Source organism: Zophobas morio, unplaced genomic scaffold (genome assembly GCF_036711695.1).
Source record: "Zophobas morio isolate AGI-343-1 ecotype UQ-CSIRO unplaced genomic scaffold, CSIRO_AGI_Zmor_V1 ptg000008l, whole genome shotgun sequence".
Taxonomy (NCBI): Eukaryota; Metazoa; Arthropoda; class Insecta; order Coleoptera; family Tenebrionidae; genus Zophobas; species Zophobas morio.
The window spans coordinates 13,077,870-13,101,623 of NW_026972113.1; the positions used below are offsets into that span (position 1 = coordinate 13,077,870).

At 37.4% G+C, this 23,754-nt stretch overlaps 2 protein-coding genes across 2 annotated transcripts; both read left to right on the forward strand.

Annotated features, from left to right (window-relative positions):
- Positions 1–20,225: 20,225 nt before the first annotated feature.
- LOC135125400 (uncharacterized) lies at positions 20,226–23,082 on the forward strand. The gene is made up of 4 exons (XM_064050970.1): positions 20,226–20,418; positions 21,004–21,275; positions 21,323–21,713; positions 21,762–23,082. Exons 1-4 carry the CDS (start codon positions 20,309–20,311, stop codon positions 23,017–23,019), a joined length of 2,031 nt encoding a protein of 676 aa, XP_063907040.1. The 5' UTR covers positions 20,226–20,308; the 3' UTR covers positions 23,020–23,082.
- Positions 23,083–23,122: 40 nt separating this feature from the next.
- On the forward strand, positions 23,123–23,745 carry LOC135125401 (acyl-coenzyme A thioesterase 13-like). Its single transcript, XM_064050971.1, has 3 exons — positions 23,123–23,263; positions 23,311–23,492; positions 23,544–23,745. Exons 1-3 carry the CDS (start codon positions 23,138–23,140, stop codon positions 23,698–23,700), a joined length of 465 nt encoding a protein of 154 aa, XP_063907041.1. The 5' UTR covers positions 23,123–23,137; the 3' UTR covers positions 23,701–23,745.
- Positions 23,746–23,754: the final 9 nt, after the last annotated feature.

A 23,754-nucleotide genomic window follows, 5' to 3' on the forward strand; every position in this document is an offset into this window, starting at 1 on the left:
TGTCTGCGTCTTTAGCACCCCCCTCCACTCCCAACGCAAATTACCGGTTAGCGCAAAACTCGTAAGATCAACGACCTTCCACAAATTAGATGCTAAATATAAATCGTGGCGCCATTTTGCGGCCTTCATTTCCCGCCCTGTCAAAAATTCCGGAAAAGCTCGTTTCTTTCTCACGCATCGAAGTCGTTAATTGTTTCAGCAGAAGCCCGCGATCTCGAGGTGATTGGCAGCAGGACTGCATAGCTTAAAGCGGCGCAAAAACTTGCCTAGACTTTTATGTCATCGCTCACTTCTTCTACGGATGAGATATAAAATTATATGTATGTGCGTTTGCCATTCTCGACGACTCGTTAGAGCCGGACCGGCTCGATGCAACATTCATTAGACGGATAAAGGCGATTTTCGAACGGTGCTTTCGATTTGCACATGCTGGACAAACATTTGTTTAGTGGTTCGGGGTTACCGTAAAGACGGAAAAGCGGAGGTTCAACGATTCCGACTGGTTTTGACTGATTGTTTAGCGGGGATTTGAGAGATTGAGAGCGGGTGAATAATAGGCGATTTTTTGCGGATGATGGGAAGGTGAACGCTTGAGGTGTGTCTCAGGCGGCTTGAACTTGGGGCATATTTGGCGTTTCATGACGGCTCGAGTGTGAAAAAGTAGGGTCCTCGTTTCTGTTTGTCTATTGTTCGTGGTTTGATGGCGATTTTATTAGCCGAAATTACTGAAAATCGATTATCAAAATTTGTTTTTCTACCCCTTCCAAAAACTTGATGACGTAATCGTAAAATTTTGCTAAATAAATCGTACCTAAAGTGAGAAAAAAAATCGCAAAAGCAAATTTTTGAAAATACTCAAGTTTCTCTTAAAATATCGAGAATTTTGGTTGTTTCAAGATAGCAAGATTTTCTCCAGTTTTAAATTTCTTTTTTCCCTACAAAAAAATCTTAATCTTTATTCAAAAGATTTAATTTTGAAACTCTTATCTTGAAATTTCAAAAAATATGGATTTTCAAACTATCAAGCTTTTCGCTAGATATAACTTATTCATCTTTTTTAAAACAATAACTTTTTGCATAAAATGGTAAAATATTCCGACAAATTTCTCAAAATATTCACTTTATACTTCAATATATTTTTTTTCAACAAAGCGTTGAGCTCTTGTCTGCGGTTTAACACTCATGAGATTTCAAATATTTTTATTAAAACTTCTGTTTCTTTAGATTTGTTAACTACGTTTTTTTTAAACACTAGAAATTTTCTCTCAAGTTTTAAGATTTAGGGCCTCGGGGTGTCTTTTTTAAGACTGAGTGTCTTTTTAATTATAAAGGAGTGTCTTTTCAAGAATTCTACAGAATTTTGGGGGACAACTGATGTATTTTTAAAGAAATCTGAGGATTTTCCGTGGCCTTTTGGGTCCTTTTTTACAAAATTTCGGTAGCCCCTCGTAGGGGCTAGTGTCTATAGATTGTCGAATGTCTGTTTTTGAGAAATCTACAGAATTTTGGTGGCTCTTGGTATCTTTTTTTTAAGAATTCTACAGAATTTGAGAGTGAAGGGTCTAGTATCCCTTTTTCAGAATTCTACAAAATTTAGAGGGCCCGTAATGGCGCTTTTAATGAATCCTACAGAATTTCGGGGGATCTAGTACATTTTTAAAGAATTCTACACAATTTCAGAGGCTCCTAGTCTCTTTTTTAATAATCGTACAGAATTTCCACAGCCCCTAGATTTTTTTAAGAATTCCACAGAATTTCGGTAGCCCTTCTTGTCTTTTTCCAAGAATGTACTGGTTTTTAAGACATTCTACAGAGTCTTACAAAATCTTGAGGGACCCTATAGTGCCTTTTTTAACGAATTCTACAGAATTTCGAAGGATCCACTGAGTTTTTAGGGATTCTACAGAATTTCGAGGGACTTTAGTAACTTTTTTAATTTCACTGAGCCCTAGTGTCTTTTTTAAGAATTATACAGAATTTTGGGGGACAACTGGTGTATTTTTAAAGAAATCTGAGGATTTTCCGTGATCCCTAGGGTCCTTTTTTACAAAATTTCGGTAGCACCTCGTATCTTTTTTAAAGAATTTAACAGGGAAGGGGCTAGTGTACTTTTTTTAAGAATTCTACAGAATGTCGAGTACCTGTTTTTGAGAAATCTACAGAATTTTGGTGGCTCTTGGTGCCTTTTTTTAAGAATTCTACAGAATTTGAGAGGGAAAGGTCTAGTATCCCTTCTTAATAATTCTACAAAATCTAGAGGGCCCGTAATGGCGCTTTTAATGAATCCTACAGAATTTCGGGGGATCTAATAGATTTTTAAAGAATTCTACACAATTTCAGAGGCTCCTAGCCTTTTTTTTAATAATTGTACAGAATTTCCACAGCCCCTAGATTTTTTTAAGAATTCTACAGAATTTCGTTAGCTCTTCTTAACTTTTTCTAAGAATTTTACAGATTTTGGGGATCTCATAATTTTTAAAAAATTCTACAGATTTTCGAAGGTCCTTGGCGTCATTTTAAAAATTTACAAAATTTGAAACGGTAGAGGCTAGTGTCTTTTTTTAAGTTTTCTACTGAATTTTGGTGAACCCTACTATCTTTTTCTAACAATTGTACAGAATTCTCCTCCCAAACAAGTATATTTTTAAATAATTTTGAAGAATTTCGGTGACCCTTAGTACCTTTCTTTAAAAGAATCCCACAGAATTTCGGTAGCTTTAATGTTTTTTCAGAATTATACAGAATTTGGAGGGAACTAACGTCTCTAAAGAATTTCACAGAATTTCGGTGGCCCATAGTAAGTTTTTTTAAGAATTCTACAGGATTTGAGAGATGGGGGGGGGGCTAGTGTCTTTTTTTAAGAATCCTACAAATTCTCAAGGGTTCCTACTGTCCTTTTTAATGAATTCTACAGAATTTCGAAGGATCCAGCGAATTTTTAAGGATTTTACAGAATTTTCCAGGGCCTCTAGTGTCTTTTAAAAAATTATACAAAATCTCGAAGGCCCCTAGTGTCTTTTTTAACGAATTCTACAGAATTTTGAAGGATCCAGTGAGTTTTTAAAGATTCTACAGAATTTCGAGGGACCTAAGTAACTTTTTTAATTCCACTGTCTCCTAGTGGCATTTTTAAGAATTATACAGAATTTCGGTGGTCGCTAGTTTCCTTTTTAAAGAATTCTACAGAATTTCTGCGGTTGTTTTTGACTTTTTTAATAATTTTGTGCAATCTCTAGGGCAGTGTCTTTTTTAAAAAATTCTGCAGATTCTGGGTGACCCTCGGTGTCTTTAAAAATACACAAAATTTAAGAGGGGAGGGGCTGGTGCCTTTCTTTAAGAATTCTACAAAATCTTTTTTAGCGAATTGTACAGAATTTTGTTTCTAGGGTTTCTATAGAATTTCGAGGGACTTTAGTGACTTTTTTTAATTTCACTGGCCCTTAGTGTCGTTTTTAAGAAATTTTCAGAATTTCGGTGGTTCCTAGTTTCTTTTTTAAAGAATTCTACGCAATCTCTAAGGCCCCTAGTGTCGTTTTTAAAAATTCTACAAAATTTCGGTGGCGATTGGTGCCTTGTTTAAAGAATTCTACGTGTTTTAAGGGGAACTAGTGTATTTTTAAAGAATTCTGCGGAATTTCGTTGGTGTTTAGTGTCTTTTTTAAGAACTCTACAGAATTTCAGTGGCATTTAGTGCTTTTTTTAATTCTACGGCATTTGAGAGGGGAGGCGTTAGTGCACTTTTGTAAGAATTTTACAGAATCTCGAGTGTCTTTTTGAGGAATCTACAGAATTTGGAGGGAACTGGTGTTTTTAAAGAATTTTACAGAATTTCGAAGGACCCAGTGAATTTTTAGGGATGCTACAGAACTTCGAGAGATTTTAGTGACTTGTTTAATTTTACTGGCGTTTAGTATTTTTTTAAAGAATTGTACAGAATTTCCGGGGCACCTAGGGTCTTTTTTAACAATCCTACAAAATTTCAGCGGTCGTTTTTGTCTTTTTTAATAATTCTGCGCAATCTCTAGGTACCCTAACGTCTTTCTTAAAGAATTATACAGAAATTGAGGGTGATCTAGTGTATTTTTTGAAGAATTCTACAGAATTTTGTGGCTCCTAGTTTCTTTTTTTAAAGAATTCAACGGATTTTAGGGTAACTAGTGTATTTTTAAAGAATTCTGCGGAATTTTGTTGGCCTTTAGTGTCTTTTTAAAGAATTGTACAGAATTTCGGTGGCCTTTAGTGCTTTTTTAATTCTGCAGCATTTGAGAGGAGAGGGGCTACGGTACTATTTTTAAAGTCTATGGAATCTCGAGTGTCTTTTTAAGAATTCTACATAATTTCGGGGCCCACAAGTAACTTTTTTAAAGAATTCTACAGAATTTAGGGAAATTAGTGTCTTTAAAGGATTTTACGGAATTTCGCTAGACAATATTAGTGGCCCTTAATGTCCCTTTTTTAAGAACTCTACAGAATTTCAGTGGCATTTAGTGCTTTTTTTAATTCTACGGCATTTGAGAGGGGAGGCGTTAGTGCACTTTTGTAAGAATTCTACAGAATGTCGAGTGTCTTTTTGAGAAATCTACAAAATTTGAAGGGAACTAGTGCTTTAAAGAATTTTACAGAATTTCGAAGGATCCTGTGAATTTTTAGGGATTCTACAGAATTTTCCTTAGTGTCTCTTAAAAAATTATACAAAATCTCGAAGGCCCCTAGTATCTTTTTTAACGAATTCTACAGAATTTCGAAGGATCCAGTGAGTTTTTAAAGATTCTACAGAATTTCGAGGGACCTAAGTAACTTTTTTAATTCCACTAGCTCCTAGTGGCATTTTTAAGAATTATACAGAATTTCGGTGGTCCCTAGTTTCCTTTTTAAAGAATTCTACAGAATTTCTGCGGCTGTTTTTGACTTTTTTAATAATTTTGCGCAATCTCTAGGGCTCCCAGTGTCTTTTTTAAAAAATTCTGCAGATTCTGGGTGACCCTCAGTGTCTTTAAAAATGTACAAAATTTAAGAGGGGAGGGGCTGGTGCCTTTCTTTAAGAATTCTACAAAATCTTTTTTAATGAATTGTACAGAATTTTGTTTTTAGGGTTTCTTCAGAATTTCGAGGGACTTTACTGACTTTTTTAATTTCACTGGCCCCTAGTATCGTTTTTAAGAAATTTTCAGAATTTCGGTGGTTCCTAGTTTCTTTTTTAAAGAATTCTACGCAATCTCTAAGGCCCCTAGTGTCGTTTTTAAAGAATTCTACAAAATTTCGGTGGCCCTTGTTGCCTTGTTTAAAGAATTCTACGTGTTTTAAGGGGAACTAGTGTATTTTTAAAGAATTCTGCGGAATTTCGTTGGTGTTTAGTGTCTTTTTTAATAACTCTACAGAATTTCAGTGGCATTTAGTGCTTTTTTAATTCTACGGCATTTGAGAGGGGAGGCGTTAGTGCACTTTTGTAAGAATTCTACAGAATCTCGAGTGTCTTTTTGAGAAACCTACAGAATTTGGAGGGAACTAGTGTTTTTAAAGAATTTTACAGATTTTCGAAGGATGCAGTGAATTTTTAGGGATTCTACAGAATTTCGAGAGACTTTAGTGACTTTTTTAATTTTAGTGGTCTTTAGTATCATTTTGAAAGAATTGTACAGAATTTCCGAGGCACCTAGTGCCTTTTTTAAGAACTATACAGAGCTTCGGTGACCCATGGTGCCCTTTTAACAATCCTACAAAATTTCAGCGGCCGTTTTTCTCTTTTTTAATAATTCTGCGCAATCTATAGGGCCCCTAACGTCTTTTTTAAAGAATTCTACAGAAATTGAGGGTGATCTAGTGTCTTTTTTTAACAATTCTACAGAATTTCGGTGGCCCATAGTTTCTTTTTTTAAAGAATTCTACGGATTTTAGGGAAACTAGTGTATTTTTAAAGAATTCTGCGGAATTTTGTTGGCCTTTAGTGTCTTTTTTAAGAATTGTACAGAATTTCGGTGGCCTTTAGTGCTTTTTGAATTCTACAGCATTTGAGAGGGGAGGGGCTAGGGTACTTTTTTTTAAAGTCTATAGAATCTCGAGTGTCTTTTTAAGAATTCTACAGAATTTAGGGGAAACTAGTGTCTTTAAAGAATTTTATGGAATTTCGAGGGCATCTAGCGTCTTTTTTTAAGAATTCTAGACAAGATTAGTGGCCCTTAATGTCCCTTTTTTAAGAACTCTACAGAATTTCAGTGGCATTTAGCGCTTTTTTTTAATTCTACGGCATTTGAGAGGGGAGGCGTTAGTGCACTTTTGTAAGAATTCTACAAAATCTCGAGTGTCTTTTTGAGAAATCTACAGAATTTGGAGGGAACTAGTGCTTTTAAAGAATTTTACAGAATTTCGAAGGATCCAGTGAATTTTTAGAGATTCTACAGAATTTTTCAAGGCCCCTAGTGTCTTTTAAAAAATTATACAAAATCTCGAGGGCCCCTAGTGTCTTTTTTAACGAGTTCTACAGAACTTCGAAGGATCCAGTGAATTTTTAAAAATTCTACAGAATTTCGAGGGACCTAAGTAACTTTTTTAATTCCACTAGCTCCTAGTCGCATTTTTAAAAATTATATAGAATTTCGGTGGTCCCTAGTTTCCTTTTTAAAGAATTCTACAGAATTTCTGCGGCTGTTTTTGACTTTTTTAATAATTTTGCGCAATCTCTAAGGGCCCTAGCGTCTTTTTTTAAAAATTCTGCAGATTCTGGGTGACCCTCGGTGTCTTTAAAAATATACAAAATTTAAGAGGGGAGGGGCTGGTGTCTTTCTTTAAGAATTCTACAAGATCTTTTTTAACGAATTGTACAGAATTGTGTTTTTAGGGTTTCTACAGAATTTCGAGGGACTATAGTGACTTTTTTTATTTCACTGGCCCCTAGTGTCTTTTTTAAGAAAGTTTCAGACTCTCGGTGGTTCCTAGTTTCTTTTTTAAAGAACTCTACATAGTTTCGGTGACCGATGGTGCCTTTTTAAGAATTCGGGCTGCCGTTTTTTTGTCTTTTTTAATAATTCTACGCAATCTCTAGGGTTCCTAGTGTCGGTTTTACAGAATTTTACAAAATTTCGGTGGCCCTTGGTGCCTTGTTTAAAGAATTCTACGAATTTTAAGGGGAACTAGTGTATTTTTAAAGAATTCTACGGAATTTCGTTGGTCTTTAGTGTTTTTTTAAGAACTCTACAGAATTTCAGTGGCATTTAGTGTTTTTTTCAATTCTACGGCATTTGAGAGGGGAGGCGTTAGTGCACTTTTGTAACAATTCTACAGAATCTCGAGTGTCTTTTTGAGAAATCTACAGAATTTGGAGGAAACTAGTGTTTTTAAACAAGTTTACAGAATTTCGGCCGCTCTTGGTGACTTTTTTTAAGAATTTTACGGTATTTGATAGATGGGGAGGGGCTAGTGTCTTTTTTTAAGAATTTTATAAAATCTTGAGAGCCCCTAGTGTCTTTTTTAACGAATTGCACAGAATTTCGAAGGATCCAGTGAATTTTTAGGGATTCTACAGAATTTCGGGAGACTTTAGTGACTTTTTTAATTTTACTGGCCTTTAGTATCTTTTTTAAAGAATTGTACAGAATTTCCGGGGCATCTAGTGTATTTTTTAAGAACTATACAGAGCTTCTGTGGCCCATGGTGCCCTTTTAATAATCCTACAAAATTTCAGCGGCCATTTTTGTCTTTTTTTAATAATTCTTCGCAATTTCTAGAGCCCCTAACGTCTTTTTTAAAGAATTCTACAGAAATTGAAGGTGATCTAGTATTTTTTGAAGAATGCTAGACAATATTAGTGGCCCCTAATGTCCCTTTTTAAAGAATTCTACATAATTTAGGGAGGTACTCGTGTCTTTTTAAAAAAATTGCAGATTTTTGCTGGCCCTAGGTGTTTTTTCCACAGAATTTGAGAGAGCGGAGCTAATGCCTTTTTTAAGGATTCTACAAAATTTGGGGTGGGGGTAGGCTAATGGCTTTTAGAAAGAATTCTACAGAATTGGGGACCAGTGTTTTGTTAAGGAATTCAGCAGAATTTCGGGGAGGGGGTTGTCTTTTATTTAAGAATTCTACACAACCTGAAGGATCTTTAATGTGTTTTGTAAGAATTCAACAAAATTTGGAGGACGTAGTGTAGATATTTTAAAGAATTCTGCGGAATTTCAGTGACCCTTAGTGCCTTTAAATAATTCTAGAGAATTTGGGGGGAACTACTAGTATTTTTAAAGAATTCTGTGGAATTTCGGTGGCCTTTAGCGTCTTTTGAAGAATTCTACGGAATTGTGGTGGCCCTTTGTATCTTTTTTAAAAAATTCTACAAGATCTTTAGTGCCTTTTTTAAGAATGCTACAAACTTTTGAGAATCCCTCGTCTTTTGTTAGAATTCAACAGAGTTGTATGCTGAATTTGAAAAATTCGAAAAGTGTCTTTATTTAATTTGATGAATTTCGAGAGTCCAGTGTCTTTTTCGTAGTGTTTTTTTTAGTGAAGAATCTCAAGGTCCCCACTGTTTTTTTTTTTAAGAATCTCGGATGTCCCATAAGCTTCTTTGATTAACAATTTCCACATTATATTTATAACTTGTAATTAAAAAAAAAAAACAACAATAGAAATATAAATCGAAAAATAAAATTTTCTGATTTTTCTAAAAAACTGGATACGGATTGTAAGTAACTTAATAGCTTAAAATCGCAAAACCAGCACCTGGCCAAGGTTTCGCGTCTCGCCCATCATCGAAGTCTCCCGTTGAAGTCACTTCCCTTCGTTCGTTCCACGCTTCCAACATTATCTTGGAATATTTAAAGCTTTTATTAATATCGAAATAACGCGTAACTGAAAATCAAGCAAGCGTGGGTAAAGGTACACTTTTTTGTTCACGATTCACACTCAAGAAAGAACCTTTCAGACAAAACCCTATATAAAACCGAAGCACCTATAACTTTATCAGCGAAAAATGTCGCAGAATTCGGAAACCGACAATTGTACAATAATTTTTTTGTTTGTTTGAAAAGTAAGTGGTAGAGGCGGCTGCGTCACCTCCCCCGGCCCCGGCCGCCGTCGCGCCGGCGTTTAAATCCCCTGTGACCCACATCCCACCCCTGCACCTGCCCAAGGCCTCCGGCCGCCGCGTCCAAGTCTCCCTCCGATCGGGTCGGCTCTCGGAATTTTTTCTCGGGAGCATAGCAACCGGTCTGTGGCCGGTCTGGCTGTGGACGCGCCTCTCACAATAAAAATCAAGTGCATGAGTGGATGTACGACTAGGTACGGTAATTACAATAAACTATGATCGGCAGCGCCGAGGCCAGTCGACAAAGCGAGCAAAAGCAAGCAAGAAACCGGTCTGTTGAGCCCGCCTGACTTTTTACCGTGAGCTTCTTTTATTTCATTCTTGGCGGCCCCTCCCCGCGACCATCAGTCGGACGCGAGAGTCGTACCGCGGCGGTGCCACAGTCGCGCCGGGTGTGGACGGTGGACGTGCCACGATGGGACGGACCGACGGACCGACGGACGGACGGACGGTGTGAGTGCCACGGGACCTGGACGAGGGTAAGTCGGGGCTGTGGGGGCGGCGGCGCGCCGCCGGCCGGACGCCGGAATGCGTTGACCTAGGCGAGGCCCAAGGACGGAGGATGGACGAGTGAAATTTCGATGGCGGGCTGCGAGGGGTCATTGGCGAGGGTACGGCTGCCCCACGGAGGGTCCAGGTCGGTATTTTTGACGGTACTACCGACCGAGGTCGGGGTTTTTAATTCGAATGCTTGAAATGCTCGGACAAGCCAGTATTGTGGCTGGGTTTGGAAAGGCGGCGACATTTTTGTTTTATTTAGGGAATCGTACCACTCGAAAGCGTACCGGTCTGAGTTTTATTTCGAAAATGGAGGAATCAGAGTGCTTGGCTTCAAATCGTAAAGGTACGATTTTCGGGTTTTTCTGATTGAAGTACCAGTAGTTCTTTTCGTGATTTTTATGTACTAAATTAACGTTCTTTTGTAATTTAAGTACCAATTTTATCCGCTTGTGGTACTACATCGCCGGTTGGTGTTTTCGTTGAACGAATAATAGCACTGTTTCGTGGTTGAAAATTTTTTTTTTTTTATTTAAAATGTTGGATATTTCGGGGTGGTACCACTTCGTATAATATGGGATTACACAATTAGTTTTTGTTGTCCTCCATAAACCACTACTTTTTCTTCGTTTTCTTTCTCTATTTATTTTAATTTCAATTTTTGTCGGATTTTAAGTCCGTTTAATTTTTTTGTTTAATTTTTTTAACTCTTGAAATTTTCTCTAAAGTCATTAAGATTTAATCAAAAGCTTTCAAATTTTTTATTTTTGCAAATCTTCAGATTTCGCTTGAAAACTCAAGATTTTGGTTTTCGCTAATTCTGTTTTTCAAAATATTCGCTTTATATGCAATATTTTGTCATAATTATGTTTTTGAAAAATTCTGTAGCGTTCAGCTTCTGTTCAAGGTTTTAACACTACCATGAGATTTTGGATTATGTTTTTAAAATTGATTTTGTTCAAAAATATTTGTATTTTATTCAGTTTTTTCTTATTTTTTAACCCTCAAATTTTCTGTTTGCTGTTTTCTTCTGCAAAATCGGAAAACTTATTTACTAAAAATCCTCAGCTTTCTCTTAAAATCTCAAGACACCAATGTTTTCCCTAATTTTCACTGATTCTTTTTTGTATTAAATAATGTTTTTTGTCACAACAATAGTAAAATATTAAACATGTCCTTCAAAATATTCGCCATTTTAAATTTTTTCTATATGATTTAAAAAAATTCTGAATCATTTGGCATTTGTTCGAGGTTTGAACACTTCCATGCGATTTTAGATTGTTTTTTTTTTATTATTTCGTTCAAAAAAAAATTATATTTTAATTAGATTAGATTTTTGTTATATTTTTAACGCTACAAATTTGCTCTCAAATTTTCAAGATTTATTCGAGACATTTTGATTTTTATTTTTGAAATTGTTTTTTCGTTCGTCTCAAGCTCTCAGACGTTTTTCGGAAAATTTTTGGTATTCAAGATGATTTTTTTTACTTTCTTTTATCTTTTTCGAAAATTACACAAACATTTGTTAATTTCGAATTTTAGAAGTCATTTTCGATTACGTTTTATGAAAATTCTAAAAATTTTCCGAAACTGCCAAGATAAAATATGGCAATTTTCGGAATATTATAAAAATTTGATTTTGATACTGAAAATTTCGAAAGTCTTACTCTGAGTCCACCAAATGGCCATGTTTTTCGAATTAGTTCTTTTAGATATATTTCTCTGAATTGTTTGTATATTTTCAGAAAACTTTACAAAAAGTTCAAATTTGGATATGAAGTTTTTGACCTTTTCCTAAGCACTTTCGAAAATTACCCAAAAACGTTTTTTGTTGATTTTGATTTGTAGAAGTCAAGATGATTTTGGAATATTTTAAAAAACCGATTTGAAAAAAGAAATTTTAGAAAATCTTGGTCTTAGCCATCGGCAGGTTGTTTTTAGATTTGGCCTGTCGAAATTTATATTACTTACAGATTTTTTTGTGGATTTTTAAGCAATTTTGCAAAAAGTCCAAAATTTTCAATATGAAGTTTTTGACCTTTTCCTAAGCACTTTCGAAAATTAACCAAAGGCATTTTTTGTTGATTTTGATTTGTAGAAATCATTTTCCACAACATTTTATGACAATTCCAACCACTTTTCCAAAATTGTCACCATGATTTTGGTATATTTTAAAAAACCGATTTGAAAAATGAAAATTTCGAAAATCTTGGTCTTAGCCAACGACAGGTTGTTTTTCGATTTGGCCTGTCGAAATTTATATTACAGATTTGTTTGTGCATTTTTAAGCAATTTTGCAAAAAGCCCAGGTTTCGCTTAAAATCTTAAAGATTTTGGTTTTGACGTTTCTCAAAATATTCGCTTTTCAAAATGGTATCTTATGATTTTGAATAATTCTGAAGAATTTAGCTTTTGTTCAAAGTTTTAAAGCTTCCATGAAATTGTGAATTGTGTTTTTAAAATATATTTCAATCAAAAATATTTTTATTTTATTAAGGACTTTTTTTAAATTTTAAAGGCTTGAAATTTTCTCTCAAATCTTCAAGATTTAATAATAAAACAAATTTTTAATTCTGATAATCCAGACACTGCTTCAAAAACTGCGCCTATGTATTTTCCGCAAAAAAAACAAAATTTTGATGTAGGTAGTGTTGAAAATTTGGATTTTTCAAAATTCGATCCGAAGGAATATTGACAATGTGTTTCTTAATTTGTGGCGTTTTCGTGTTTTTTTGTTCTTCTCAAGCTCTTAAACGTTTTTCGGAAAACTTTGGTATTTTTTGAAAATCTTCAGGTTTCGCTTAAGATCTTAAGGATTTTGGTTTTCTTCAATATTCCAAAATTGACGCTAATTCTAACTTATTTTTCATTTTAGCAAAACGATTTTTAGTAACAAAACCGCAAATTATTTGACGTTTCTCGAAATATTTGCTTTATATTTCAATTTTTTTTTCTCAAAACATTTTTTCGAAATTTTATCTTACGATTTTGAATAATTCTGAAGAATTTAGCTTTTGTTCAAAGTTTTAAAACTTCGATGAGATTGTGAATTGCATTTTTAAAATGTGTTTCAATGGAAATATTTTGATTTTACTAAGGACTTTTTTAAATTTTTAACGCTTGAAATTTTCTCTCAAATCTTCAAGATTTAATAATAAAAAAAATTTAATTCTGAAAATCCAGACACTGCTTCAAAAATTGCGCCTCTGTATTTTCCGCAAAAAAATCAAAATTTTGACGTATAATGTTCAAAATTTGCACTTTTCAAAATTCTATCCGAAGAATTATTGAAAATGTTGTTCTTAATTTGGGGCGTTTTCGTGTTCTTTCGTTCTTCTCAAGCTCTTAAACGTTTTTCGGAAAACTTGGTATTTTTTGAAAATCTTCAGGTTTCGCTAAAAATTTTAAGGATTTTGTTTTTTCAGTATTCCAAAATTGGCACTAATTCTAACGTATTTTTCTTTTTAGCAAAACGATTTTTAGTAACAAAACCGTAAATTATTTAAAAATTCATACACTTTTGAAAGCTGCGAGAAAAACGTAATTTTCAAATTTTTGAGTTTTGAATTGTTTCTCAAAATATTTGCTTTATACTCCAATGTTGTTTTTTTAAACGTTTTTTCAAAATGTTATCCTACGATTTTGAATAATTCTGAAGAATTTAGATTTTTGGTTGTTTTTAAAATTTATTTTATTCAAAAATATTTTTATTTTATTTAAGTTTTTTTGGTATTTTTAATCCTTGAAATTTTGTCTTTTTTTATTTTTGAAAATCGAGATACTTTCAAAAATTGCGTACATTTCACGTGAAAAAAGTGAAATTTTTTTTCCAAATTTGTAGCATTTTCGTGTTTTTTCGTCCAACCCGAAGATCGTAAAAGCTTTGTTCGGAAGACTTATTTTTTGGAAATCTTGAGGTTTCTCTTAAAATCTCAAGAACTTTGTTTTTTCAAAGACACGAATATTTTCCTTAATTTTGACTTATCCTTTTTTGTATTAAATAATGTTTTTATCTGAAAAATAGTAAAATATTTGACATGACTTTCAAAATATTCTAAATTTTTTTCTGAAATTGTGTTTTTAAAAATTTATTTTGTTCGAAAATATTTATATTCTTTTTTCTTGTATTTTTAACGTTTGAAATTTTCTCTTAAATTTTCGAGGTTTATTCGAAAAATTTTGATTATGATTTTTGAAAATCCAAAAGCTGCCTCTGTGTATTTCCAACGAAAGATTGTATTCAGAATTTTGACGTAATTCTCCGAAAGAATATTGTGAATTTTTTTCTTGATTTGTGGCGTTTTCGTGTTTTTCGTTCTTCTCAAGTTCTTAAACGCTTTTCGGAAAACTTTGGTATTTTTTGAAAATCTTCAGGTTTCGCTTAAAATCTCATCCGAAATTGTCGCTAATTGTAACTTATTTTTCTTTTTTAAAATAACGATTTTTTTTATGTGAAGGGTCATCTGAATTCGCTTATAAAAATTCTCCCTTCATTTTTTAACTCTTTAATGTTTTTTCCTCAAGATTTTTTTTCGTCCAACATTTTTGTATTAATTGTGTTTGTTGAGTACATAGGCCGTTATCATATAATACTAAAAAAGCCACTCGATAAACCACTAATAATAATAATAATAACAAAACTGCCAACATATGTTTGCCTAAATGATCCCTCTAATCTCGAAAATTCCATCAAAATAGCCCGTCATTCATCCAGATTTAGATAACTCTTTCCTTCAACCCAAACGTGCAAATCCGGCCCATCTGTCACTCGAAAAAAATGGCTTCGCCGCCGCCATTTTCAAACAATTACTTTGAATTGGTAATCACCCATGCTCCACCCACCACCCATCTAATTAAAATGCAACATAAATAAACAATATGGCTGAAAAATAAACAATATCTCCGCAACCCATCACCGACACACGTTCCTTATCAGCTCGTTATGCCTCCACGTAATCGCCATATTTTTTTTCAACATAATCAAAAACCTCATTTTCGGCGTCTGCCGCTCGCCTCCGGAATGCCAAAATACATTGACCTATCAGAAGCTGAATGCTGTTGTCAAGGACGCGAAGAGATGACGAAATAATTTCTCGCACGAGTTCGTATAAATTTGGATTTTCGCGCCACGATTCGAATTCGATTTTTTCACTACACGTAACCAAGGTCTTTTTTTCGTCGAGGATGTCACTCAAAGCGAGGAAGGTTGGAGCGACAATTATGGTTTCGACACAGTTAATCACAATCGGGAAAAAAAGCGACTACTTGATTCGAAAATGGCTGAGGAAGTTTATCGTGTAATGCGGGCGGCGAAACGGTTCAGTGCGCCATGTGGCCCGTATTACACGATAAAGGGAGATAAATGAAGTGTAGGTGGAAGGGGAACGAAGTGTAGGAAAGGAAAGATTGGAACACTAGAAAGAGTTGTCAAAATTTGGCTCAAAATCGCTTTCTTTAAGTTAAATTTAAAGTCGGTCTAAAAATAGATCGGACTGGTTTTGCCAACGTACATTTAACAGTTGTCATCCGGATTAAGTACAGTAAGTTCGATTGTCATGTGGCTTAAGTCACGACTGCAGAGTACTTTTTTGGGTCGAGCTGTGTACATTTTGGGGCGAAAAGCCGAAAACTCCGATTGGAGTATTCCAGCGCAACACTGTGTATATTTCCACTATTAGAAAGGAGTAGAGGGGAACGGCCTTCAGATTTCATTTCATGGCCGAGGTAAATGGCATCAAGTTCATGTTCAACCAGCAGAGCGTTGGCGGCTGTCGGTTCATTGCCTGGAAGCACTCTAACAACAATTAAAAAATAGGGATTTTTTCCGGGGGTTGGTAGGTACGAAAAGACCACAAGCGGTGTCTTCTGCAAGGAAACATTAAAGTCTTCATGGTGCTAAATCAAACCTAACGGAAAAATCGCATAACTCGTTCTGTTCAAACAACGACGTAATTGCACTTCTACCTAACGACGAAAAAATTCGCCAACTCACACTGCTATCAATAACTAAAACCCGATAAAGAATCACAAGAAGGTGATTCACGGAATTCCAGAGTCAAGTGCGTGTTGGTCAGTGTTTCACCACCGCAGCCCCCGATGGGTATTTAATTTTTCTCTTTTCTTAGTTTGGTAGCAGTGTAAACGTGTGCAATATGGATCGATCGCGTGATCGCTCTTCTTTGTGCAATGAGGGCTAATGGCCTTTAACCTTGACTCCTGCTATTGACCAGTCTGCGATAAATTGAGAAATCTCTATTCATCTAAGTTGGTAACATTGATAGTGACATTTCGGCCGAGCCGGATTTACAAGACACGATTTTTAACGTATTGTGAGGAGTGGTAACTCCACCACCGTTGGCGTGTGTTGTACTGCCAGCGGTTGAGGAGTTCCTTAACCTCGCTGTAGTTCTTCAGATGCCGGACAGGTAAGTTTTTGTCGGGGAGGATTAGCCGGACAGCGGCAAACGTGCAAGAGGTTTCGCAGCTAGGGAGTATGCGAAAAATGTGGGGGTTTTCGGGCGTAATCTGTTCTTTTAAATTTAGGAATTTGAATTTTTTACTATTATAGTTCTAGAAGTAATAACAGTAGGAGCTTCAAAATTATTTCCAAATTTTTCAAAAACAAAACCCAGGCACCTCCGAAACTCTTCTAAATTCTTAAAAAAAAATCTGGGGCCTCTGAGATTTTTTCAAAAACAAAACGCTAGGAACTCCAAAAAGGCGCTAGGACCCTCCGGGATTCTACACATTCTTCAAAAAAGACTCGGGGTTTCCGAATAAAAAAATCCTGAAATTTTTTCGCATTCTTCAAAAAAAAAGATACTACGGGTTTCCTGAAAATTGTTCAGTTCTTTAAAACAAAATATGCTAGGGATTCCTGAGTTTATTTAAATTTTTCAAAAAAAAAGAGGGACCCGTACTTCTTCTGGAATTGAAAGGAAACTCAGGGTTCCAGAAATTCTTCTGCAACTGAAACCAACACTCAGCGTTCCAAGGATTTTTTTCAATAAAATAATAGACACTCGGGCTCCAGAGATACTTATGTAGCTAAGCAAAAAACACTCAGGGCTCCTGAGCTTTTTATGCAACTAAGCAAAAGACACTCAGGGCTCGTGAGATACTAATTCAATTAAGCAAAAGACATTTCGGATTCCTGAGATTTTTAAACAACTAAGCTAAACACACTTAGGGGTCCCGAGATTCTTAAGCAACTAAGCTAAAGACCCTCAGGACTCCCGAAATTCTTAAACAACTAAGCAAAAGACACTCAGGGCTCCCAAGATTCTAATGCAACTAAGCTAAAGACACTCAGGGTTCCCTAAGCTAAAGACCCTCAGGACTCCCGAAATTCTTAAACAACTAAGCAAAAGACACTCAGGGCTCCCGAGATTCTTAAACAACTAAGCAAAAGACAGTCAGGGTTCCCGAGATTCTTAAGCAACTAACCTAAAGACACTCGGAATTCTCGAGATTCTCGACTCTCAAGATTCCTGAGATGTTTATGCAACTAAGCAAAATACACTCGGGAATCCCGAGATTCTTAAGCAACTAAGTAAAAGACACTCAGATCTCCCGAGATTCTTATGCATCTAAGCAAAAGACACTCAGAACTCCCGAAATTTTTTCGCATTCTTCAAAAAAAAATTACTACTATTTTTCTGAGAATTTTTCAGTTCTTTTAAAAAAAAAAGGATACTTGGAGCTCCCGAGACTCTTGCATATTCTTTAAAAAATATATGCTAAAGATTCCTGAGTTTAAATAAATTTTTCACGTACACACGGACCCGTAATTCTTTTGCAATTAAAGAAAAAACACTTACAGCTACAGAAATTCTTCTGCAACTAAAACAAACACTCAGTGTTCCTGGGATGTCTTTGCAATTAAATAATAGACACTCTGGCTCCAGAGATACTTAGGTAGCTAAGCAAAAAACACTCAGGGCTCCCGCGATTCTTGAACTAAGCAAAAGACACTCGGGATTCCCGAGATTCTAATGCAACTAAGCTAAAGACACTCAGGGTTCTCGAGATTCTTATGCAACTAAGCAAAAGACACTCAGGGCTCCTGAGATTCTAATGCAGCTAAGCTAAAGACACTCAGGGCTCCTGAGATTCTAATGCAACTAAGCTAAAGACACTCAGGGCTCCCGAGATTCTAATGCAACTAAGCAAAAGACACTCAGGGCTCCTGAGATTCTAATGCAACTAAGCTAAAGACACTCAGGCCCCCCGAGATTCTAATGCAACTAAGCTAAAGACACTCAGGGCTCCCGAGATTCTAATGCAACTAAGCAAAAGACACTCAGGGCTCCTGAGATTCTAATGCAACTAAGCTAAAGACACTCAGGCCCCCCGAGATTCTAATGCAACTAAGCTAAAGACACTCAGGGTTCCCGAGATTCTAATGCAACTAAGCAAAAGACACTCAGGGCTCCTGAGATTCTAATGCAACTAAGCTAAAGACACTCAGGGCCCCCGAGATTCTAATGCAACTAAGCTAAAGACACTCAGGGCCCCCGAGATTCTAATGCAACTAAGCAAAAGACACTCAGGGCTCCTGAGATTCTAATGCAACTAAGCTAAAGACACTCAGGCCCCCCGAGATTCTAATGCAACTAAGCAAAAGACACTCAGGGTTCCCGAGATTCTTATACAATAAAGCAAAAGGCACCTTGGGCTCCTGAGATTCTAATGCAACTAAACAAAAGACACTCAGGGTTCCCGAGATTCTTATGCAACTAAGCAAAAGACACTCAGGACTCCTGAGATTCTAATGCAACTAAGCAAAAGACACTCAGGGCTCCTGAGATTCTAATGCAACTAAGCTAAAGACACTCAGGCCCCCCGAGATTCTAATGCAACTAAGCAAAAGACACTCAGGGTTCCCGAGATTCTTATACAATAAAGCAAAAGGCACCTTGGGCTCCTGAGATTCTAATGCAACTAAACAAAAGACACTCAGGGTTCCCGAGATTCTTATGCAACTAAGCAAAAGACACTCAGGACTCCTGAGATTCTAATGCAACTAAGCTAAAGACACTCAGGGCTCCTGAGATTCTAATGCAACTAAGCTAAAGACACTCAGGCCCCCCGAGATTCTAATGCAACTAAGCAAAAGACACTCAGGGTTCCCGAGATTCTTATACAATAAAGCAAAAGGCACCTTGGGCTCCTGAGATTCTAATGCAACTAAACAAAAGACACTCAGGGTTCCCGAGATTCTTATGCAACTAAGCAAAAGACACTCAGGACTCCTGAGATTCTAATGCAACTAAGCTAAAGACACTCAGGGCCCCCGAGATTCTAATGCAACTAAGCTAAAGACACTCAGGGTTCCCGAGATTCTAATGCAACTAAGCAAAAGACACTCACGGTTCCCGAGATTCTTAAGCAACTAAGCAAAAGACACTCAGGGTTCCCGAGATTCTTATGCAACTAAGCAAAAGACACTCAGGGTTCCCGAGATTCTTAAGCAACTAAGCAAAAGACACTCAGGGTTCCCGAGATTCTTATGCAACTAAGCAAAAGACACTCAGGGTTCCCGAGATTCTTAAGCAACTAAGCAAAAGACACTCAGGGTTCCCGAGATTCTAATGCAACTAAGCTAAAGATACTCAGGTCTCCTGAGATTCTAATGCAACTAAGCTAAAGACACTCAGGGCTCCTGAGATTCTAATGCAACTAAGCTAAAGACACTCAGGGTTCCCGAGATTCTAATGCAACTAAGCAAAAGACACTCAGGGTTCCCGAGATTCTTATGCAACTAAGCAAAGGACACTCAGGGCTCCTGAGATTCTAATGCAACTAAGCTAAAGACACTCAGGGCTCCCGAGATTCTAATGCAATTAAGCAAAAGACCCTCACGCCTCCCGAGATTCTTAAGCAACTAAGCAAAAAAACACTCAGGGCTCCCGAGATTCTTAAACAACTAAGCAAAAAACACTTATTGCTCCCGAGATTCTTAAGCAACTATGCAAAAGACACTCAGGGTTCCCGAAACTCTAATGCAACTTAGCAAAAGACACTCAGACCTCCCAGGATTATTAAGCAACTAAACAGAAGACACTCAAGGTTCTTGAGATTCTTAAGCAACTAGAAACAAAAACACACTTGGGATTCCCGAATTTCTTTCACAAAAAGACATTATAATTTATGGAGTTTCTTTCAATTTAAAAAAAAAAAAGACAAAATTCTTTTAACTTCTAAAAAAATCTTTGAAAGAAAAAAAGATTCAAAGATTCTTTCAAACTTCTCCAAAAACATTTTGTTCGCTCATCAGTAAAAAGCCGATAAACAGGAAGACATTGGTTTGATAAATGGACGCCGCATTGACATTAGCGCCGAAGCAAGAAAACTCTCGGGACCTTGATCCTACCATATGGTCGTTTACAACTAATTTGGGAAATTAACAAACCCATTAATTATAGCAGCTGTAGCCGTCGACCATACAAATGGGTGATTTATGGAAATTTTTAATTGCAATATATTGGAAATTTCGCCAGAATAACGCAAACTTCCGCTCCTCCGTCCCTTAATTGCAAACCAAACAAGATAAGCAAATCGCAAAAAATAAAAACAAACACTTGTCGCAACGTTTTTGTTTTTAATTTTCCTATCTATTTCGTTGACAACGTACAGGATATAGATAGTGCTCTAATTAATTGTGCGAATTGTTTGTCGACCGATAGATAAGCTGATAGTTCTCTCGGCGCTATCGCAGTGATGGTCTGAGAAGAAAAAATGGTAGTGATAGGTGATGGAGAAATGAATCTTGATGATGAAGAACCGAAACAGGGGATCTATCTGCCGTCGCAGGACAAAGGGGTGGACACCAGGGTATACCTCAACAGGTAACAGAAAAACAAATAGAGAACGTCAGTGTGGTATTGGAATTAATCGCTTGATACATTTTCTTATGATATAATGACCCGTTTCATGGCCAACTTCCTTCTAATGTTTATTGTCAAATTATAACGTGGAACAAAGCGGAATCGACAAATCCACCTTCTACGAATATTTAAAACACAATGGCAAACACACACCACAGACTTATCAACACTAGAGTGCCACCGCTGATTTTTTTTCGAAACGAAATCAACCCGTCTCAAAAATAAACTATACAGGGTGATCAAGTTAATAACCCCGTCATTATTTATTTGTCACGGCAAGCATTTCATTTTCTCCCAGCCGGCCATTTGCATAAATATGCTCTCTCGCGAACTCGCTGAAAGTAAAAATACAAAAATAAGACCGGCTACCACTTTTTGATTAGTGCAAAGCGGCCAAACAGGATCTCGGCAATAATTACGTCGCCTGCAATTACGCTGCTTCGCTGCAACGATAAGTTTTTTCGAAATTCACCACCTGTAAATGATCGTGCATCCAGTGGATTTCGTTCCGCCTCTTTTGCATTGTGTAACTATAATTTTTGACAGATACATCAAACGCGAGTTCCCCCACCCCAAAAATGGCGCGTCTGCAGTATACAGCGTCCCAAAAATGTTCCAAAAAAGCGGGGAAAAACAGGCGAGTTTGGCCGAACAAGAAGTCTTCGAAAAGCTCAAGGGGGTGGACCGTGGGGGCAACATGGGGCTGTGGATGACCTTTTTTCACAGCGCGAGCTACGGAGGCCACTCCTTCCGCAACCAAAGAGTCGGCAAACTAATGATACGAGAGCACGATTTCGTTTTGTTTATCACTTATAGAGGTAAGACCGCTCGAGTGAAATCTGGAGGTTACTACAAACAGTTTTAGGTAGCCACTTTGTAGCTCTAGTGGAAGTTAAATCCACCAATGACCAGAACTCCAATAAAAACAACCTGGAGAAGGTGAGTGATGCTAAAGTGATCAAAAACAACAAGCGGTCGGCGCAGCACCAGCTCAGGGACCACCTGGAGGTCCTCGAAGGAGTGCTCGGCGGCAACCCGCAAGAGAACGGGGTACAAAGCTACATCATGTGGCCTTTTCTGGGTGCCAACACCAAAGACCCCAAACAACAAACCGTGAAGCGGTGGAAAGAAGACAAGAATTTGCACGTGTTTGAAGACACGATTGAAGTCCAGGAGAAGTTCGACGGGTGGCTGTTGGAGACGGTACTCGCGGGCACGAACGTGCCCGAGGCCATCTTCGACGTCCTTTTGAACCGGTAAGTCCGAAGACGACTCCAGGTGTTTCAAACGACGATTTTTCCTAGATTCGTTATTTTGAGCTGTGGCGTCTTCGTCGACGAGATCGACCGGGGGTTGATGGCGCTCTTGACCCAAGAACAACTCGACCTCCTCCATTCCAACACGTGCCAACAATCCAAGGCTCTGGTGGTCCATGGGGCAGCCGGTACCGGTAAGACGCTTCTGGTTTTACGGAAACTCGAGTTGCTGCACCGAGCTGGTCGTCTCAATGAAGACAACCGAGCCTTGTATATTTGCTACTGGCCGGGAATTAGGTATGAGTTGGAGTTGAAGATGGAAGCTTTGGGGATTAGGGAGTTCGTGGACACGGCGAGATTTTACATCTCGATACCCGACTTCCTCAAGAACAACAAAAACGTGTACAAGCACGTCTTCATGGATGAAGCTGAAGCACTATGTCTCGCTTTGGATGATCGAATCATCAAAAACACTTTGGCGACGATCTACAAGAAGTACCACGATGGAAACTGCACTCGTTGTGGGTGCAACGAAGGCGAACTGCTCCCAGTGGAAAACATCACCGACAAGCTAAACCGTCATCAAGGAACAGCCACCTGGGGAGCGTTGTGGTTCATGGTAGACATCAACCAAGCGTCGCTTTTCCTCCCCAAGCACTCCCCCAAACTCCTCAAAACCCCCTCCATCCTCCTCACTAAAGTCATGCGCTCCACAGGCTACATCTTCACCGTGTTTAAACAATTCTACAGCGTCCCCATGCCTCTCCTCCCTAAGAAAATCCAAGACAGCATGCACATCCCGGAAATTACCATCGGGCACCACGTGTTCGGACCACCCATCTACTGGGTGGACTCGCAACACAATATAGACAAAGTCGTGGCTAAGGTCATCATTGATTTGTGTACCTCTAAGGGTTTCAAACCCCACGATTTGTGTGTCATTCCGTTTCTAGTCAATGAGAAGTTGGTTCCTGAGAGTATAAATAAGTACATTGATGAGGAGTTCGTGGAGAATAGTTTTCGTCCGAATGCTGTTAGAGACGTGGAGCACTTCTTGAAGTACAGAGAGATTAACAATTTTTTGATTGCGTGGGCGTTGAGAGTGAAGGGGTTGGAGTTCAAGGTGGTGATTATGGCGATCGATGAAGACGATTTTGATTTTAAGGATGCGGAGGATAGGAAGAAGGCGTATATAATGGCGTCGAGGTGCACCTCCATGTTGATTGTGGTTAGTAGGGAGGGGGTGCGGAACGACATGGAGTTGGCGGGGAGGTTCGAAAAGTATCCCTTTTCTAACGACTTATAAGTATTATATAATCAATCTGTGTTAAAATAGTATTAAATAGCCAAATATAATATTCAGAATTGGTGTCCCAATTTAATTTCATGTCTCTGGTCTCCCCTACACAGTGACTATAGTATTCATGGTACAATCTAACCTTACTTTGTTATCAGTGAGTATAAACATGGCTCAAAAGAAACTAGATCTTGCGGCTCTTACCGGCTTTTTGGACAAGTGTGAAGGGCTTGAGAAGATTTTCAAGGACAAGGTGTGACAACTTTTCCTCTATTGTTATCATTCTTGATATTATTGTAGATGGTAGTTCAGGAACTTGGCGACGGCAAATGTATAGCTGAACTAAAGGTTGACAAGAGCTTCCTGAACCCCCTAGGTGGACTACATGGTGGCGTTTCAGCCACTTTGGTGGATTGTATTTCCACCTATGCCCTCATGTCTCAAACGGGCGTCCCTGGAGTTTCCGTGGACATTCACTTAACGTCTGCTTGCACTTAAACATTGTGACTATTTTCTACGTTTTTTGGCTTTAGGTACTTGAAAGGAGCCCGACTTGATGATGTTGTGGTAGTTGAAGGTAGGGTCGAAAAAGTTGGCAAGACTTTAGCGTTTGTGGAGGCGGAAATAAAACACAAAGCCACTGGAGAGGTTCTAGTGAAAGGATTACACACCAAGTTTGTAGCAGCATGAAATTTTGGGTCTTCAGTTAAATAAAAGTTAGGTTAGGAGCAACAATTTTATTTT

Bases quoted from the DNA above. Each gene is read 5' to 3' on its own strand.
- LOC135125400 (XM_064050970.1), top strand. From the start codon at position 20,309: ATGGTAGTGATAGGTGATGGAGAAATGAATCTTGATGATGAAGAACCG. The intron at 21,276-21,322 runs GTAAGACCGCTC...AAACAGTTTTAG, and splicing joins TTTGTTTATCACTTATAGAG to GTAGCCACTTTGTAGCTCTA. The intron at 21,714-21,761 runs GTAAGTCCGAAG...GATTTTTCCTAG, and splicing joins TTCGACGTCCTTTTGAACCG to ATTCGTTATTTTGAGCTGTG.
- LOC135125401 (XM_064050971.1), top strand. From the start codon at position 23,138: ATGGTACAATCTAACCTTACTTTGTTATCAGTGAGTATAAACATGGCT. The intron at 23,264-23,310 runs GTGTGACAACTT...ATATTATTGTAG, and splicing joins AGAAGATTTTCAAGGACAAG to ATGGTAGTTCAGGAACTTGG. The intron at 23,493-23,543 runs GTCTGCTTGCAC...TTTTGGCTTTAG, and splicing joins TCCGTGGACATTCACTTAAC to GTACTTGAAAGGAGCCCGAC.